We start from the raw sequence: 19,168 nt of genomic DNA, 5'->3' as shown, positions 1-19,168 counted from the left end.
AATCAATTCATTATTTCGAAATTGGCAAATATAGGAACAGAATCGAGTATTTATCCTATCTTTTTCCATAGGAGCTACAACACTCAGTAACCAACTAGTAAGCGAGGCACAGTTTCTGTGTTGAGAATTATTCTGACTAATAAAGGAAGGAGTGATTGGATGTGAGTATCACCATTTGCAGGGTGGGGGGCGGGGGACTGACGGATGAGGCACAGAGCATCACAATTCCTGTACTTCTGGATGGAAGAAGCAATCCCACCATCTGTGAAGTGGTCTTGCCAAGGAAAATAGAACCTATACCTGATCAGGACTTTGAATCCAAATACAATTTACAGGAAAAAACAATGTACAGGAAATACAATTTACAGGAAGTACAGAGGTCAGAGAGATGTGTTAAAGAACACCCTAGAGATGCAATCAGCAAAACCCAGACTGGAAAACAGCACAGCAAATGGCCTGGTTCTCTCAAGGAAAAAGAGAGAGAGGTTTGGATGGGGAACCTATGGACTTAAAGAGATTTAAAGGAGACACATCAGTCAGTTTCGGTGTGTGTGCTCTATTTGGATCATGATTCAAACAAATACACTGTTAAAAAAAAAGACATTCATGAGAAATTGGAAATCTGAACACTATAGGTCTGATATCAAGGAATTATCATTAACTTTAAGGTATACTAATATACGAAGTATAACAATTGTGATTGTTTAAAGAAGAGTCATTCTATTAAAATAATAAAAATAAAAGAGTCATCATCTTTCAAAAATACATGCTAAAATATTGACAGAGGAAATGAAACAGGAGGGAGAGTTGGGGAGAGCACAGGTGACAGGAGATTCGCCATAAGTCGCTGACAGTTGAAGCTGGAGGGTAGATATATGGAGCTTTCATTCTTTTATTCTGTAGACTTTTTTAAAAAAAGATTTTATTTATTTATTTGACAGGCAGAGATCACAAGTAGGCAGAGAGGGAGGCAGAGAGAGGGGGGGGGGAACAGGCTCCCTGCCGAGCAGAGAGCCTGATGCGGGGCTTGATCTCAGAACCCTGAGATCATGACTGGAGCCAAAGGCAGAGGCTTTAACCCACTGAGCCACCCAGGCGCCCCTATTCTGTAGACTTTTGTTTAAAGTTTGCAAACTAAGGGGCACCACGATGGCTCAATCAGTTAAGCGTCTGACTCTCCATCTCAGCTCAGGTCTTGATCTCAGGGTCAAGAGTCCAAGGCCCCCACTGGGCTCCACACTCGGTGTAGAGCCTACTTAACATAAAATAAAATTTGCAAACTAAGAAATTTAAGGACCCTGTGACCCCTCTCTCTATGCTCAGGCCCCAGGGAACAGAAACGCTGAGAATTCTAGCAGTAGCTTGCAATCCAGACAGCTCTGAGGTCCTCTGGTTGGCCACCGGGGACTTCTGGCTGGCTCCTGGCACAGTCCTTAGTTGGGAGAAGGCGAGAAGGATCCGTAAGGAAACTGACCTCTGGGGGCCTGGTGGCACTGCATTCAGACACAGCTACTTCAGGACAGCTGAAAGTGTGAGTGGGGGGCTCCAGAAAAGAGCAGGTGAGGGGCTGCTGAGGGGCTGAGGACTGGGCAGCTGGCCAGACTCCCTCAGAGCCCTCTGTCTGCCTCCAGAACCTTTCTATCTCATGCCCTCCATCTCCATGTCTGAGAAGGCAGAGAGGCGCCACGGTGACTCTGGGACAAACCCTGCCCTGTCTGAGAGCCTGAGTGGATGCTGACTGTGGAATCTGGTGGCTCTCCAGGGATGGGTGGGACGGTCAGGCAGGAAGAGAGAAAAAGAGATGAGGACTAAGTAACCTGCACCCTAGTCATTCCAGTTGGCAGGCCAACGCCGTGCCGTGGCCCTCAGTTCTGACCAGAACTGGTTCCAGGCGCCCCTGTGTGGGGCAATGGGTATGGTGGGGGGAGATGGAGATGCCCAGGAGGAAGACTCCTGCACACACCAGGAATTCTGGACCCAGGAGGCATCCCTGGGTCCCCACCTCCTCCTCAAGACATCTAGGGAGAGTACCCTCTGCTGGCTCTGAGTTCCAAGCCCCCAGAGAGAAGGGCATGCCATTCCCTTCACACCTGGACCCAGATCTTTGACTGAGGCAAGATGGAGGGGGACAGGGTGTCCCCCCCCCCAGCCGGGCCACGAGCCTCAGCTGTTTGGTTGTACGGCCCTGGGGGGTGGGGGGTCATGAAGAGCTGGTGCCTCATTCTTCTTGTCTGAAAATGGGGATGAAAGCCCTCCTGGGAACAGCTGCGGGGATGGAAGGAGTTACAGTCCATCCGTGTATGTGTATCCGTGTATCCAAGCCTGGTGCAGGGCGGCAGGGGGGGCGGGTTAGCCGGCAGTACCCATCCACGTGCACACTCCCGTGGGGCACGTGTCTGTCCCCGCCCCAACCCCGTCCACCCCACCCCTGCCAATAGGGGCTGCTCTCTAAGCATGCACTGAGTTCATGAGGTTGTGGCTTCATCACAAGCACACCGAGAGGTGAGCACTATCGTGCTAGGTTATAGTTGTGGGAACAGAGCTTGGAAAGGGCAAATGAAGTTTTCCAAGGCCAGGTCTCCAGTGAGGGGTCAAGGTGAGGTTCTTGTCCAGTTGGCAGGTCTCCAAGCCTGTGCCGCCTCCTCCACTCCCCTGGCTCTACCTGGCTAGTCCTGTCCAGGACTCTCTCTCTCTCTTCCCAGACTTGGGGTACGTGCTGGGGGTGTCTACTCTGGGGGTCAGGGCTGGGTGAATGGGCACCTTGCTGTTCGGCGTGCTGTCCCCCCCATACCTGCTGGTTGCCAGGCCCCATGCCAGGTCCGGGCATACGGAGATAAAAAGATTCTAGTCTCCCCCACCCCCTGCAGTGCTGTACCTGGGGCCCAGCGGGCACCCAGCTGGGCCTAGCAGAGGAAGGCAGCACAGAGCGCCTGCAGGGAGGAGAGGAGGCCTGTGTCGAGTCTTGCCAGGTACGTGGCCGTTGGCTGGTCTGATGAGGGCAGGAAAGGAACTGCAAGCAGCGGGAACAGCTTGTGCAAAGGACTTAGTGACGGGGGTGGTGGAGGGGGCAGCAGCAGATTGATGCTGGGCAGAAGCCTGGGGTAGAGAGAGAGAGAGAGAGAGTGTGTGTGTGTGTGTGTGTGTGTGTGTGTGGTTGGCAGGGGTGAGAGGCGGGGATTCTGGACCGGATGGCCAGGCCCAGGCAGGGTCTAAAAGCCATCAAGAGCTGGGGCCTCAGGGCAAGGGGAGCCCTGAGTGTTTCCAGGGAGGACTAAGGTTTTCGGATTGGTGCTTTAGAGAATGTTCTCAGGCCACAGGGAGGGGATCCCTGGAGGGATAGTGTCCTAAGAGGAGAGTGTTCAACCTGGATTCAGTGCCTGCTTAGGTGGGGATGGGGAGGGACCCCCTGGCAGAAGCTGGGGCCCGCTGCTCTGGGACACCTCCCCCAGCGGCTCTCCCTCCCACTCTCCCTCCCTCCCTGTCTCCTCCTCCCCTGCTCCTGTCTCTGTCACTCACAGGGGCCCGCAGGCTGGGGCAGTCATGGCAGCCGCTCTAATCTGGATTCTTCTTGCAGGCAAGTTGCGGCGTTCTTCTGGGCGAGGCTCAGGACGAAGGGACGGGATGTCCGAGTGGAAAGAGGTGGAAAGACAGAGGTAGCTCAGGGGAGGGGTCTGGGGCCAGGGACCAGAAGGACCTTGGGGTGCTCATGCTGTGTCCAGCAGGAGGTCCAGGGAAGTGGGGCTGGGAGCAGGGCTCTGGGATGTGGGGGGCACAGAGAGCTTCAGAGAGCTCAGAAGGGTTGGGCGTCCTAGGCCGAGGTGGGCCTGACCACAGGCCCAGAGTGTAGTTGGCCCTTTAATGGGCTGGCTGGTCGGCCTTCTTTCTAGGCCCAGGCTAAATTTGGCCTTGGGAGGGTGTGGGGGCCCCCGCTGGGGCAGGTCCTTTCCCTGGGGCTTAGGATCCCTTTTGCTCAGCATTTATTGGCTTCTACTGTGGGCGCCTTCCCCGCTGTGTGTTAGGGAAGTTGGGAGAGAGTACCAGAATGGCCACCCACCTCCTTCAAAAGTTCCTTCCCTCTCCCCCTCCCCTCCAGCCTTCCAGATGCTCTGCGTCCTTTTTTAAAAATTTCTATTTATTTGTTTATTTATTTTCTGAGAGCGAGAGCAGGGAGAGTGACAAAGCGCTTGTGGGGCAGTGGGGAGGAGTAGAGGGAGAAGAAGACAGAGCACCCTAAGCGGGCTCGATCTCAAGACCCTGAGACCTGAACTGAAATCAACGCTTAACTGACTGAGCCTCCCGGGCGCCCCTGACACCCACATTCTTCGAGTTCCTTCACAAGTGCCCATAACCCGCATCTACCCCCCACACTCCCACACCCCTCTCAGCCAGACCGCAGCCCCTACCCAGTGTGACCCCTCAAAGGGAGCCTAAAATGTGGACTGGGGGAGGGAATTCCCATGAATGGGAAGTGACAGAAATGTCTGGGACTTGTCACTGATCCCGGTGTGTGTGGCATAGCTAGGACCCCACCAACGTCCTTTCCTGGGAGCCCTCCGTCTCTTAGGGGCACTGGGAGCTTCTCCCCTGCCCAGGACTAAGGCTGATGTGTGTCTTTGGGGGGATGTGGGGTCCCCACAGTTCTCCTGGCAGGGCTGGGGGATGCGGAGGCCCCGCAGACCACCCTGCAGCCTCTTGTGGGCCGCCTCTTCGTGCACACCCTGGACCAGGAAGCCGCCCTGCGTCATCCCGAGCACACCGGTGAGAGGGGCTTGGAGGGCACTGGTGGGCTGGAGAGGCCTGGCCAGGGGCCGGTGAAGGCTCCTGTCACTTCTCCCATTCCCTCTCCTCCCTTCCACCAGATGTCCCCCCCACCACCCCTGTCACCTACCACGCCCACCTCCAGGGACACCCAGACCTGCCCCGGTGGCTCCGCTACACCCAGCGCAGCCCCCGCCAGCCTGGCTTCCTCTACGGCACCCCCACCCCTGAAGATCGTGGGCGCCAGGTCATCGAGGTACCGGCAAGGACCCCAATGGGCTGTGCCCCCTGTGGACATCTGTGCATGTTCATTTACATAATTTAGATGCTCTGATTTGAGGGTGTTTCAGTGCCCCCCACGCTTCCTCGCCCCCTCCCTCAGCCCTCTTTTCATCCTCCACCCCCCTGCCCCAGGTCACAGCCTATAATCGGGACAGCTTTGACACCACCCGGCAGAGGCTGGTGCTGCTGATTGGGGATCCAGAAGGTACCGTCAGCCCTGCGGAACCCCTGCCCCACCTCCACCCCGCTAATGCCAGTCTTGCGGGGGGTTCCCTTGGAAGGAAGGACGGGGGTGCGGAGACACTCGGGAGCAGTAGGAGCAGGGGCTCCTGGAAGGGCTCCAGAGCTGTCTTCTCAGCCGTTCTGCCCATGGTCTGTGGGGCCTTGGGGAGTTGCTGAGGTTGTGGGAAGGGCATTTGAGGCCTGTGAAGGATGGGAAGTTAGGGAGGAAGGGAGGAGTCTGAGGGGGCATGACTGAGGAGGAGGGGCATGACGGAGGAGATTGAGTGGGGGAGGGCTGAGGAGGGTCTGTGCGGCTTCAAGTGCCAACCTGGTCTTTGCAGGCCCCCTGCTGCCATACCAAGCTGAGTTCCTCCTATGCAGCCACGATGTGGAGGAGGTGCTGCCTTCAACGCCTGCCAGTCGCTTCCTCACAGCCTTGGGAGGGCTCTGGCAGCCGGGGGAGCTCCAGCTACTCAACATTACCTCCGCCTTGGACCGTGGAGGCCGCGTCCCCCTTCCTATTGAGGGTCGCAAGGAAGGGTAAGTTGCAACCCAGGAGGACTTCCTGGAGGAGGTAGCGACAGCTGGCCTTCCGGAGGGGTGGTCATGGAGCACCGTCTTGCACCTTCATATACCCGCGTGGATCTCCCAGTTTCACATCACCGTCAGCTTCCCTCCAGCCACACCCCTTCATCTTCTTGCCCTTCCTGGGCCCAAACCCTAATTACATTGAAGTCTAGACTCCCTGATAGCCCACGAGAACATAAAAGACCCAGCTATCAAAAGACATTCCTAGGAGTATAAGGCTCCCCAGAAGAATAGGGTGCTCTGTGTGCTCTCACCATAACCCAGGTCTCAAGGTGGTCCTGCATCCCCAAATCTCCTGTGTCCAGCCCTCCCCCTGCCCCAAATACTAACTGTGGCTTCTGTCTGGGCCCAGGGTTTACATCAAGGTGGGCTCTACCTCACCCTTCTCCACTTGCCTGAAGATGGTGGCATCTCCAGACAGCCACGCTCGCTGTGCCCAGGGTCAGCCTCCACTTCTGTCCTGCTATGACACCTTGGCGCCTCACTTCCGCGTTGACTGGTGCAATGTGTCCCTGGTGAGAAGGGACCCTGGGTCCGGAGGTGGGAATGGGGCATGATCCCCATCACAGTCTCCTCTCTAGCCCCGTTTCCACCACATCTCTCTTCCTGTTTCTTTCTGTGCTTGCGCGCGCGCGCTGAAGTTCCACCTCACCCCACAAGAGGGTGACAGAGTCCATAATCCAGAAAAGCGATCCTGGGGTCCAGAAGTCTCCTATGCGCCCAACCCAACCGCTAGAACAATCACTCCAATGGGGCAGTTCCAAAAACCCTTTTCCCACTAGGGGACTCTTTGGGACATCTCTGTCTGCTTCCTTCTAAGGTGTCACCTAGCAAATCTGCCTGCAATAATAAACAGATAGCTCTACCCCAAGTTTTTTTTTTTTTTTTTAAGATTTTTATTTATTTATTTGACCGACAGAGATCACAAGTAGGTAGAGAGACAGGCAGAGTGAGAGAGCGGGGAAGCAGGCTCCCTGCTGAGCAGAGAGCCAGATGTGGGGCTTGATCCCAGGACCCTGAGATCATGCGCGGAGCTGAAGGCAGAGGCTTTAACCCACTGAGCCATCCAGGCACCCCTCTACCCCAAGTTCTAAACCAAAGATACTCACTACAGCTCTTGGGAATACTGAGCACAATTTCTTGGGGTCCGTAGAGCCCCTGGAATACTCTGTTCCTGATAATTGACCCACAGTGAAGCAAGGACTGATCCTCAACAACGTCCCTGAGCACGTGCTGTGTGCTGGGCTCTAGCCAATCAACATGCTTTACACTTGCCCCCACCCCAGAGATAGGGGCCACCATCAGCATTCTGCCTTTCCACGTGAGGGAAAGGAGGCACCTGGAAGGAAGTCACCCAGCACAGCCCTTGTCCGAATGAGGATTCAAACCCAGGCAGTCGGGCCCCAGAGATGTGCCTTAACCATTGTACGGACCTGCCTCTCCTCGCCCTTCTCTCCCGGTTCCTAGTCCAAAGCCTGTCCTTTGAGCTCACCCAAGCAGGGGGAGACAGGCAGGAGGAAACCCTGTGGTCGTGCCCCATCCCCCGGGGGTCTCTGTGTCTAGCCGACGGCTCCTCGGTGAGCCCTGGGCTCTCTGAGCAGGTGGATAAGTCGGTGCCAGAGCCCGCCGATGAAGTGCCCACCCCAGGTGATGGGATTCTGGAGCATGACCCGTTCTTCTGTCCACCGACTGAGGCCACGGACCGAGACTTCCTCACTGACGCCCTGGTCACCCTCCTGGTGCCCCTGCTGGTGGCTTTGCTGCTCACTGCGTTGCTGGCTTACATCATGTGCTGCCGGCGGGAGGGACAGTGAGTGTGGGGGAGAGAGGGCAGGGAGGGCACTGTGTGGCTCATCCCCACAGGGCTCCTTGTGGCCGCTGTGCTGCCTGGGGAGCCCTCAGGGAGTGGGGTCCTCAGCCAGGAAGTAGATGGGGACCTCTTGCCTAGCCTGGCACCAGGAGCGGGGGGTGTTATGGGTAATAGCTAATCCCCCTCCCTTGGCTTTCCACAGGCTGAAGAGAGACCTGGCCACCTCGGAGTGAGTAGGGGAAAGCTGGGGGGCTGGGTGGGAGCACCCCCCTAGACTGCCAAGCTAGACCCCACCCCCAAACCTCCATGAGCAACACACATTACTCTGGGCTGATGGGGGCCGCACCTGGCCTCTGAGCTCCAGGTCTCGGCTGGCTGGTTGCTGGGCCTGACCTCTCCTGGCCCGGCCTTCTTATTTTCTGGGTCTCCGTGGAGGACTGTAACCTGGGATGGGACACAGGAGGAGATCCCTGCCAAGTGTGCAGACCTGTGGCCACCCTGGGGGAAAGGGTTCGAGAAGCCATTGAAGAGGCTGTGTTCACACACACACACACACACACACACGCGCACACACATGCACACACGTGCACTTCCCCGAGTCACACAGTAGGTGTGGTTCCAGGCTGGTTTCTGCCACACCATCCGCGTGAGGCCCCAGGTTCCTCCACCTGCCAGATGACGGGGTCATTGAACTAGTTAATGTCTGTGGTCCTCCCAATTCCTCCAGCCCTGACCCCAAATCCATCCCACTCTTCGTTCGCACCCCCCGACGGCCTTACCCCCTCCTCTGTCCCCAGCCTCCTTCCACTCTCACTCCCTTGAGCCCCAAAGATTCCAGGAGGCAGGTGTGAAATAAGTTAGGCTCCTTTTATTTCCACTGCACTGAGCCTGTGGCGGGCCTGGCACCCCTGCCTTCTTGCCTCGCCTGTGTCATTAATTGCGGCGGCCTCTGGCCACCCTGCGGCCCTCCTTGTGTAGCCGCTTGTGCCCTCTTTGGGAGCCCATTAGCAACTGGCGCTGCCCAGGCCGGCGCTGCCCAGATCGGCGCTGTCTCTGGCCCCTGAGCTTGAACTTGGAGGCAAACTTCTTGCCCATGCGGAAGGAGCCCGAGGCCCCCTTGCCGGTCACCTGCTTGAGAATGCCCTTGTCCACCAGCCCCTTGAGCACTCGCTTGAAGCGCCAGGCGTTCCGGGTCATGTCGTAGCCCATGGTGGTGACCGCCTTCTTCAGGGTGGCTAGACTCACGCGGTTGTGCATGCCCTTGTCCGCCACCACCCCCAGGATCACCTTGGATATGCTGAGCTTCCGTCGGGTTTTGGGGCTGGCGCGGCGCCCAGTCACATTCTTGCTGGAGGCCCCGGAGGCGCTGGCCTGCCGGCCTACGCCCTGCAGTGGGTTCGAGGCCGCCAAGGGTGCAGATGGGGGTGGCGCCGAAGTGTCTTTCTGCATCTCTCCCTGGGGCGGGTGAAAGGAGCTAGGTGCGAGGGCCTCCAGGGTGACGGCTGGACGTCTCCGCTGGGTTGCTCTTTGGTGGATGAGGCGAGTCTCTGGTCCTGGTTCCCTCAGAGGCTCCCGTGGAGGGCTCCAGCCCCAGCCTCCCCCTGGGTGGCCAGAAGTAAGACCAAGGATGATCACCCACGGCTGGCCTCCGCAGATTTGTGCCTCAGGTGCAGGGGGTGGCAAGGGTTACCTTGGTGGTGACCTCAGGGGCACATTGTGAGGTCACCAGAATCCTATGAGGGTCACAGTGGTCCCATTGTTCTTTCCTGGGAGGTGCCTAGATAGTGTGGGCATCTGACAAGCCAAGTACCTTGGGAAGGAGGGCGGAGGCCAGGTGGGTGGACGGCGGGGTCACGTGGTGTGTCAAGCACGGGTGCGAGTGTTTAGAAATGTATGCATCAGAACCAGCAGATTTCAGGATGCTCAGAGACCCCAGTTTTTTTTTTTAAGATTTTTTTTTTTTTTTTTAATTGAGAGAGAGACTGAGAGTAAGCGGTGGCGGGGAGGGAGGAAGAGAGAAGGACAAGCTGACTCTGCCCTGAGCAGGTAGCCTGACGTGGGGCTCTTTCTCAGGACCCCAAAATCATGACCTGAGCTGAAATCGAGGGTTGGACCCTTAACTGATTGAGCCACCCTGGCGCCCCATGAAACCTCAGTTTTAAACCCACCATTTTGATGCCACCATGTCAACCCAGTAGGTTGAGGAATACGAACATTTTTAGCATCAGAATTATACCCACATTTCTGAATTGTTAAGGGAAAATACTTTCCAGAGTGAGCAAACTGTCATGCCTTGCTCTACCCAGGTCAGTTTGATTCCTTGGTCAATTTGATCACAAAGCCATGGAAAAACTGTGCTTTTTTTTTTTTTTTTCCTATTTTCATTTTTATTTGATAGAATTTTTTTCCCATTTGGAATGAGTGATTTTCCATGTCCGTTTTTCAAGGAACATTTTATTCCTCAATTTTTTTGGCCCATGCCAAATTTGATCAATTATACCTTCTGCTATTGTGGAAATTCTCTTCTGACCGGTGATTTCGAGCACGGCCCGTTCTGCTGGCTGAGTTCTGGAGCTCGGAAGCGCTCAGGAAAATCTGTTTCCTCCATCAATGTTGAATCCATCAGCAGGCTTACCGTGTGCCCTATCAGCCCTTGTTGGTTTGGATTTTGAGTTGATTTATTTCTACAAATTCCTTTATTATTTTTTTTGCTTGTTCAATGTCTACCATTTTTCAAATTATCCACAACTGTGGCCTGTATCAGAGTTTGCTGGCCAGAAAGTCCCTCTGCCTGACCCTCTTCTGTGGTCTGTGTGTCAAGAGACGGGGCTCCAGAGCTGTGTGTGTTGGAGGTGGCAAGTGTGTGTGTGTGTGTGTGTGTGTAGGAATGCCTGCCTATTTGTTCGTCTGCCCAAGTGCTGATGTGGAAGGGCTGTGGGGGAAGGCCGCAGTGGGGCTGGCTTCGGCTCCTGTTCTGGAAAAACATCCCCAGAGCATTTTCCACCTGTGTATGTCGCCAGAGTAATGAGACCCAGATGCAGGGCCCAGGGCCGGGAGGGGGCCCCCTAACTAAGGCCCTTCCCTGGCCAGGGCATTACCTGCCTGGCTGTCTCTGGCCCGAAGCAGCCCCATGCTTCTAGCTTCCTTTCTCCCTCAGCCTCCCCTTGCCTGGGAATGGAAAATTGCGTTTTGGACTACTCTGCTTGCCAAATTCCAGACTCAAGAGCTCATCTTGATCCTCCCCTGGCCTTAGAGGGGGACTCCACCTCCTCCCTGCAACCAGACAGGACTTGGTCCTGCCCCCCTCCCTCCCTGCCCCGAGGAGCAGAGCAGGGGCCCATTCAGTCTGAAACTCGAAAGTCTGACCCGGCGTCTAATCTCCCATCCCAAGCTCGACCTGGTGTTGGTGTCCGTTAACTGAGACTCGGACAGGGGTGGGGATCACTGCCCCTCCCTCATTTGATCAGTAAGCCAGAGGCAAGTAGGGTAGCTTCCCTCTGCCTGGGGTCCCCACTCCTTTAAGGAAACTTAATTCTTTTTTATTTTTTTCTAAGACTTTATTTATTTGAGAGAGAGAACACAAGCAGCAGGGGGCAGAGGGAGAAGCAGGCTCCCCGCAGAGCAAGGAGCCCCATGTGGGGGTCCATCCCAGGTTTGATAGATCATGACTTGAGCCGAAGTCCGACACTTAACTGACTGAGCCACCCAGGCTCCCTTTTTTTTTTTAGACTTTATTTTGAGAGTTGGTGGGGGGAGGGGCAGAGGGAGAGAAGCAGACTCCTGGCTGAGTGTGGAGCCCCACCCAGGGTTCAATCTCAGGACCTTCAGATCATGAACTTGGTCAAAATCAGTCGAAATCAAGAGTCGGATGCTCAACTGACTGAGCCACGCAGGCGTCCCAAGGAGACTAATTCTTATTGTTTGTAATGAAGAGTCCCTGCTGTTGGTCTCACCTGGGAAAGTATGTCCCGGTTGGACGAGTGTGGGTGGGCTCATGTAAAGGGGCTTGGAAGAACATCCCTTTACTGGAGGCCAAGTACATTAGTGAGCTTCCTATAATAAAACAACACTGATGATAAGGATGGCGGCATCACGTTCCCTGTAAACTTAGCTATCTCTGTGATGCTGACCAAAAGACATCAAAGTGTGTTTCCTGTATTAACTCATTCAGTCTGTACCTGAACTTCATTACAATGGAGGAAACAGTGGCACAGAGAAGTTAAGTGACTTGCATAAGTTCACATAGGCAGTGAGTAGCAGCACTCACACTCAGACCCAAAGCAAATCCCTGTGCTTGGTTTCACCGGGCTACCGTCCTCCTCAGAATGAATGGAAGCTTGCCCCCGGACAGCAGAAAGCAAGCTGTGAGGATCTCAAATGAGAATGCGGCTGAGCTTTCTGAGAAGAAAGAAGAAAGTCTTCTAGAAAGACTAGGGCTCAGGAAGGACTTCCAGACTGCCCTGGGGATTTCAGGCCCACAGAGGGCAGAGCCCAGGGCTGGCCTCAGGGAGTTGTGGTCTGGGAGAAAGCAGAGAGCAGATAGTCAGTGTCCCAGAGCCGGTCCTGGGGCCGGGTGGGAGAGGTCCAGGTACAAAGGCCAGGGACGCTACAAGGGAAGAGCCAGAAGAGGAGATCGTGGGGGTCTGGCCAGAAATAGCAGGAGCCGAAGTGGGAGGTGGGAAGAGATGGAGGGGGGACGTTTGCCAGACTCTGAGGGGGATGAGACAGGGAAGACTGGATGGTCAATGGCAGGAGAGAGTATTAGTGGAGGAAACTGCTAGAAGGGACCTAGAGGGTCATGGGAATGAATATTCAGCAGATGGTGACCTCCTCAAATACGGATCCACTGTGGGTATCATGTCGAGCATCTCGGGAGCTCTTCGCATGCACCAGGTGCTTTTCTAAACATTTCTCTCAATTCCCACCACAGTGCTAGGAAGTAGGTTCTAGTATTATGCCCATTTTACGGTTGAGGACACTGAGGCACAGCGTGGTTCAGCACCTTGCCAGGGACACACAGCTTTGAATCCAGACTGTCTGCTCCCACAGCCTATGCCTCGGTCACTGGACCCTGAGCCAGCACCAAAGACCCGCCTGTTTGTCCTCCCCCTACGCATGCCAGCAGGTGGGCTACAGCGTGTCTCAGATGCAGGGGCACAGGGAGCCAGAGCTGATGACTCTGTCGGCCCTGTGCCCCCAGCATCCAGATGGTCCACCACTGCACCATCCGCGGGAACACAGAGGAGCTGCGGCAGATGGCATCCAGTCGGGAGGTGCCCCGGCCACTGTCCACGCTGCCCATGTTCAACGTGCGCACCGGCGAGCGGCTGCCTCCGCAAGTGGACAGCGCCCAGGTGCCCCTCATCCTGGACCAGCACTGAGGGCGTAACCAGGTGGGCCCGGTGGGGCCACGCCAGCCTCATTTCTGGGGACAGGTGGCTTCTGACTCGCGGCTGGGGTAGATAGTGGTGGGCAGGGAAGTCAAGGGACGGGGCACACAGCCTTGCCTGCTCCTCTGAAGGAGCTGGGGGTGTGGGGGGTGCTCAGCAGGTCCAGGGCTATGTCCCCCAGGGCCCAGCACTTGGGGTTGGAGGGCTGGCTGGGGAGGCAGGAGCCCCATCACAGTCCCTCAGCCCTCCCTCTGCTGTTCCAGTTCCAGACCCAGCCTCCTCCTCCTCCTCTCCCCACACGCATGGAGCCGCGGACCCACAGCCACATCCTTCCTGGGGATTCCGGCTCCTGGCCTGAGGGCCCCCAGGCTTGGAACAAACAGAGAAAGGGCGGCGGGGGAGGTGAGGGTGTCTGGGGTCAGGATCCCCCGAATAAATAGTTGTTGCTGTCCTCACCTATGGCTGCCGGCTCCTCCTCCTCAGCAGCCTCCCACCAGCCCTTGCTTCCTCAGTTTCCCTTTCTGCTCCGGGAGCTCTCAGAGTCAGCCAGGGGCTACCAGCCTGCCCTTCAGACTCTTGGCATTTTGCTGTTTTCTCATCTTCTCTGGAAGAAAGACGGAAGGATCTGATCTGTGGCCCAGGTCTTAGTCCTTGGACAGAACCTGATTGCGGGTATTACTGGGTCATCAGCCCCACTTTACAGAGGAGGAAACCAAGGCCCAGGGAGAGAAGGCAACTTACCCAAGGTCACCGAGCAAGCAAGGGGCAGAGTTTGGATTAGAATTTAGTATGTCCACCTCCGCGCTGCCTTCTGGAGGGCTGAAGGGTTCTGGAAGCAAGAGGTCCAGGTTCTTATCTGTCTGGACCCCCTAGAGGAAGAGTCCCTTTGTAACTCATGCTGCAAGGAAGCCTATCCTGTATATGGAGAGAGCGGTTGGGATACGGGACCCTGAATGCTTGAGCTCAATGACCCAGTGGGCTTCTCCAGGGTCTGGGCAGAAGTCACGGGACACGGCGTGACCTGGCGCCCTTGTTGAGCGGAGTGTCACCAGCCTGGCCCTGGAGAGCTCAGCTGGCGAGGACGAACCCCCAGCTGCTTTCTCCCAGATGGCTGGGCCCCCGCCCACTGCCGCCCTGAACCACACCTGGTCTCATGTCTGACCACTGCCTTGGGAGGCCAAGCCAGAGATCAGGCCCAAGAGGGGACCCAGATAAAGGAAGGGTGGCAGAGGAGCAGGGACTTATGGCCTCCGTCTCAGGCCCCTGGATCTGGGTGGCAACTCCCAAGAAAATCCAAACATCCTCCATGGTGACCTTGAAATCCCTTTTTGAGTTTGACCCACCAGGCCTGGGATCCACCCACTGCCCTGGGATATGGGTGGAACCCTCTCCCTTCCCCCAGGGGGCAGTGGGTGTTGGGGGTGCCGTGCATGGCCCCAGGCTTGGGGCTGATGAGGAGGGCCAACACCATGGTGGTGCCTCCAGGGCCAAGGGCCCCTGAGGATGGCTAAGTTTCTGAATACTGTATCCAGGTGTTCCAAAAGGTACTGGCAAGGGGGTGGTGAGTGCCCCCTGGGACCCCTCCCCTTTCTCTCATTCCCCCAAATCCCCACCTTCCAGTATGTCTGGAATCCATCCACTTCTCCTGGCCTCCACTCGGATCCTGGTGCAGCCCCAGGATCTCGCCTCTGGGCCCCTGCAACAGCCTCCCCGTGGAGCCCCGTCCCTTCTGCCCCTCCAGCCTCAACTCCAGCAGGAGCCAGGCCCACCCTTTCAGAAGAAAGATCAGGGCATCACATCCCCCAGCTTTTGATTCTCCAACGCCTTCTGGTCACACTGAGAGTAAGATCCGCGCTCTTGACTGGGCATGCTGGCTCTGCCCAGCCCTCTGAGCTCATGTCTACCCTTCACACGGCACTGCAGACATTCTGCCTCATAGCCCACTCCTGCTTCTGGGCCTTTGCCTCTGCTCTTCCCTCTGTTGGGATCCCCTACCCTCTCCCCCGGTCATCCACACAACTCCCCCCTCACTGCCGTTTTGGTCTCTGTCCAAGAGGCAGCCCTCAGAGAGCCCCCACCAGCCCCGCCTCCTTCCAGGGCCCCCGCACCTCCTTCGTGCCCTGTTCCAGGCTGGCTTCCTACCCTAGATAGAAGCTCCAAAAGGGCAGGGTTCTAGGGACCCTTCTGCGGAGGGGGGCAGCGCCTATGCACAGTGGGTGCTCAGGAAAGATGTCCTGAAGGGGTGCCCAGGTCTGGGTGTGCTCAGAGCTCTTAAGGAAGCTGTTCCTCTTCTCTGGACCATGGGAGTAGGCAAGGCCAATGCTAGTGCATCTACCATTACATTCACGTTGTCCTGCCCGCTGGGCATTCCGTACCCCCTAGTTAGTTAGTTAGTTAGTTGTCCCATAAGCATCTGCGGAGGTGGGCAGAGGCTCAGTGCTGGCACAGGGCAGGTGCTCGGTGCCTATTGGGGTGGCCACCCCCCACCCACATGGGGCCTCTAACGGGACTGTGTCTCTGTCTCTTCATTTCCTCTTTTGCCTCGAGGCCCCTCATCTGGCCAAAACCTGGAGACCTGGAGTTGCACGGAGTCGGCCTGTGCTGGAGGCTCTGAGCCACCAGCCTGCTCTCCGGGGTGCCCCTCCTCCATCCTTGCCCCCTCCAGGAAGGGTCTGCCCTCTCCAGGTCTCTGCGCTCCTGCTCCTGCCCGGGAGCAGCCAGAGCTGAAAGTCTTCCCCGCCCCTTGCTTCCCTCTGCTGCCCATCTTTTGCCTTGAGATCTTGGCTCCGAGGAGCACACAGGAGCCTGGCCGCCAGCCTGGGAGGAAGTGGCCCAGACAGTAGCTGGAAGGATGGCGTGACTGCGGAGGACGCCGAGCCGTGCCTGGGCACACGCGCACGCGTGCACCCGAGGGCCCCTGGCAGCACGTGAGAAAGGCACGGCTGTACTCAGCACCTCTGTCCTCCCTGAAGGGCGGGGTCCTCCTGCAGTCACACCCAACCCTCCACAGTCACGGAAGACCAGCCACCGTGGCCCCCCAGCCCCCACCACCCTGAGATGTGGCCCCATGCCCTGCTTTTCACCTTCAGCTCCTCCGGTCCCACGGCCACCACTGCTCTGGGACCTAGTGCGTGGGGCCTCTGCTGTCACCCTCAATAGGGCCTCACCGTGGCCTGACTGTAGACATCCCCTCAGTCCGGGAGGAGGATGTCTGCGGAGGGGAACACAGGGCCCTACCTACAGCTGGCCTTAGTCCTCACAGGGCCTGTGTCTCCCCAGTTCTGCGCACACACACACACACACACACACACACACAGCATTTACAGCGTGGGTTTGGGCTCAGAGCGAGCAGAACTTGAATCGTGGCTCTGACAGTTCGTTTGCTCATAAGACATTAATCGTAATTGCCTAGGGCTGTTGGGAGAATTTGTGAACCCCAGGCAAATGCCCGGCATCTGGCCGCTCCCCAAAAAGGAGACATTATTACCCATGAAACCTCTTGTGAGCGCAGCCAAACCAGAGAGGCCTGTGGGGTCCCCTCACCCCCCACCCCAGGAGGTCCAGCTTAAATAAACTCCATTTACATTCTGTGCCCTGTGAAGGGTTCATGCTCTGCCTCTAGGTTGGGGGTGGAGGCTGAAATGCCCATACTTCCCGGTGTCAGTCAGCTGGACAGTGAAATGATATTTTGGGGTATACAGGGTTAAATAAAACATGTTATTAAAATTAACTTCGCTTGTTTCTTTTTATTGCCTTAATATGGCTGAAATGTAAAATTACATCTGTGGCGAACATACTGTTCTTCCTGGGCAGTGCTGGGTTCACGGCTCTTCCTTATCTCCACTCCAGATCAACCCAAACCCAGAACCCGGCCCCTTTCCTCGCTTTCTCCAGAAAACCTGTTTGCAACAGACCTTTGTGCAGGCGTGAGTTTCCCAAAGCCTGAAGGAATTGTTGGGGGTGGCGGGAGGTCCGCCCCACAGCAGTGAAGTCACCTAGAATGTGAATATGTGGCCTCCTTGTTCTAAAATGTGCTTTGGTCCCCATCCCACCCCATCCTCCTCTTCCTCCCATGGTCTTAGGGAGAGAAAACCCCAGTCTCCCGAAACTCACCTCCCTCCGAGCCTTTCTGCGCGTGCACGTGCTGGGCGAAGTCTTCGACGTCTCCATGTGCAGAAGGGTCTGATTACCCTGCTAGACCAGGGCCATCCTTCTTCCCAGGACTTGCCCACTGGCCCGTGGACATCTCTCAGCTCTACTTGGTACCCTCTGGAGCACATACCAGGAAGGGGATAGAGACACCTGCTTACCAGCACTTGGCCTCTGCGATCCTGACACTTTAGGTCTGTGGTCTCTCCCCAAACCCAGCCTCTCTGGGTTTTTCCCCAACTCTTCCCTGGTCAGCCACCCCTGTTCACCCGCAGGCCTACCTATGCCCTCTGTCGCCCCTATGCAGACACAGGTCCTTACTGCTAGACCCTTTCCATCTCCTCCTCTGCCAGGTGTGTGGGGGAGCAGTCCTCACACCCACAGACCACCCCCTCCCCACTAATCAACCCCAGTACACCCACACGTGTGTGGGGCCCTTTGAACACAGCCCCGTTTGTTTATGGGTAGATGGGCCGCAGAGAGTGGGACATGTTCTCCTCCACACAGGGATGTGTGGGCAGCACCCACCCCCTCACCCACTCACACAGCCTCCCACATTCACAGCCCCGAGCAACGTTCCTCTGGGGGGTCCCGGTTTTGAGAGCAGCCCCACATTTCTTCTCCTGCTCACCGCACAATCCCCACGTGCCCCCCCTTGCCTGAGGCTCCCACACTCCAGCTAGGCAGACTCCCTGCCACCCCAACCACCTCTCCCCTCCTCAACCTCACCCATGTCCATCCAGGAAAGTCTTGGAGGCACCAGGGCAGCTGAGGGGTAAAGAGCTGACCCCAGAGAGGAGGGGAAATCTGCCACATTTCAGTCAGGAAAAAAAATCCTGCCAGGAGATGGGCTCATACCACGGAAGGGACCCAGGATGCTGAGAGAGCCGCAAAAAATATAAAATCCAAATGAAACCTCCTTCTTTTCTAGAATGTTCCATCTGAAGTTGACTGAGAAGTCAACCGTAGGAAGGTGGCTCCTCACAGAAAAGACAAAGGAAAAGTCCTTGGAACGGCGACGGGAGCGGCCGGCCCTATGCCATGACGCGGGGGGCAGCCGGGGTCTGGGGGAGCGGGTCCCGGCAGCTCTATTTAGGGCAGCTGTGATGTCAGCGGAGAGGAGGGCTTGAGTCAGGAGTGTGGCACAAAGGCCCCTTTGTCCCCTTCCCCTCCTGTCCTGCACACACACTGAAACCACATTCTGGCCTTGCAACCACAGGATCCGAGCTGCCCGGCACAGCCCTGCCACATGGCGTTACCTCGCATGCCCTCAGACGCATGCACTCGTGTCCCCGTGTGTAGATTGTGCCCACCTATTGAGGGGCATAGTCCCTTGTTTGTCTGGAGATGCCCGACGCGGTGGCCACTAGCCGCTTATAGCTTTAAAATTAATCCCTGTTAAATACAATGTAAAGTTGAGTTCTGCAGGGGCACCACCCACATGTCAAGTGCCCCCGAGTCACGTGAGGCTAGCGGCCACGCTATTGAGACCCCCGGAGAGAGTGAGCTTTGAGGGTGCAGAAGGCGCTGGCCTTGGGCCTTCCGAGGCTGCCTGCTCCCCCCACGGGGGCTGGTTTTCATTGCTCTTCCTCTCGCTCCTGTCCACAGGGGCCTAGAAAGCTCCCCCTTGCCACCTCACCCCCTTTCTCACTTTAATCTCCCCAATCTCTAAACCTGGCCTCTGGCCTTAGTCCGACTGCCGGGCCTGAAGAGCATAACTGGCGGTGGTGGGGAGACGGCGGGAGGAACGAGGGTACACGTGGCCGGGAATTGGGGGGCACTGAGCTGGCAGAGATAAGGGCTGTCAGTTCAGGCAGAGGAAGACGTGTAAAGAAAGGTCTGGATGTGGAAAGTGTGGTACATACGTGGGAGCTGTGGTCATGGTCACCCTTTCTGGCTGGTGTGATAGGTGTGGCAAGAGAGGGACAGGGAGATGGGACAGGTGGGTAACAGCCAGGTAGAGCCTTGG

The 19,168-nt window shown here is 56.7% G+C and overlaps 2 protein-coding genes and 3 long non-coding RNA genes across 7 annotated transcripts; 1 reads left to right on the top strand and 4 right to left on the bottom strand.

Moving 5' to 3' along the window:
• Positions 1-272: 272 nt before the first annotated feature.
• LOC309850584 lies at positions 273-2,880 on the bottom strand. The gene is made up of 3 exons (XR_014304344.1): positions 2,792-2,880; positions 2,218-2,322; positions 273-1,432 (listed from the first exon to the last, which is right to left on the bottom strand). It is a non-coding gene; the product is annotated as an uncharacterized lncRNA (long non-coding RNA).
• Positions 2,542-13,505, top strand: SGCA (sarcoglycan alpha). 3 transcript variants are annotated; one of them, XM_082704680.1, is made up of 11 exons: positions 2,542-2,596; positions 2,868-2,969; positions 3,575-3,639; positions 4,639-4,758; positions 5,173-5,245; positions 5,604-5,802; positions 6,203-6,365; positions 7,452-7,660; positions 7,863-7,889; positions 12,861-13,053; positions 13,314-13,505. In XM_082704680.1, exons 1-10 carry the CDS (start codon positions 2,557-2,559, stop codon positions 13,039-13,041), a joined length of 1,179 nt encoding a protein of 392 aa, XP_082560806.1. In that variant the 5' UTR covers positions 2,542-2,556; the 3' UTR covers positions 13,042-13,053; positions 13,314-13,505. The 3 variants fall into 3 exon arrangements, with proteins under 3 accessions (XP_082560806.1, XP_082560807.1, XP_082560808.1); XM_082704681.1 differs by lacking the exons at positions 2,542-2,596; positions 3,575-3,639 and adding exons at positions 3,519-3,574; positions 4,860-5,014 and having other exon boundaries at positions 2,891-2,969; XM_082704682.1 differs by lacking the exons at positions 2,542-2,596; positions 2,868-2,969; positions 3,575-3,639 and adding an exon at positions 3,514-3,574.
• On the bottom strand, positions 2,977-5,646 carry LOC309850585. Its single transcript, XR_014304345.1, has 3 exons — positions 5,591-5,646; positions 3,517-3,602; positions 2,977-3,096 (listed from the first exon to the last, which is right to left on the bottom strand). It is a non-coding gene; the product is annotated as an uncharacterized lncRNA (long non-coding RNA).
• LOC309850583 (histone H1.9-like) lies at positions 8,499-9,364 on the bottom strand. The gene has a single exon (XM_082704683.1). It carries the CDS (start codon positions 9,107-9,109, stop codon positions 8,594-8,596), a length of 516 nt encoding a protein of 171 aa, XP_082560809.1. The 5' UTR covers positions 9,110-9,364; the 3' UTR covers positions 8,499-8,593.
• Positions 13,506-16,776: 3,271 nt separating the features above from the next.
• On the bottom strand, positions 16,777-18,250 carry LOC309852183. The gene is made up of 3 exons (XR_014305128.1): positions 17,929-18,250; positions 17,164-17,319; positions 16,777-17,045 (listed from the first exon to the last, which is right to left on the bottom strand). It is a non-coding gene; the product is annotated as an uncharacterized lncRNA (long non-coding RNA).
• Positions 18,251-19,168: the final 918 nt, after the last annotated feature.

This window comes from Mustela nivalis (assembly GCF_964662115.1).
Source record: "Mustela nivalis genome assembly, chromosome: 17".
NCBI classification, from domain to species: domain Eukaryota; kingdom Metazoa; phylum Chordata; class Mammalia; order Carnivora; family Mustelidae; genus Mustela; species Mustela nivalis.
Note: the sequence above shows the minus strand (reverse complement) of the source record. Positions and strands in the feature narration are given on the sequence as shown.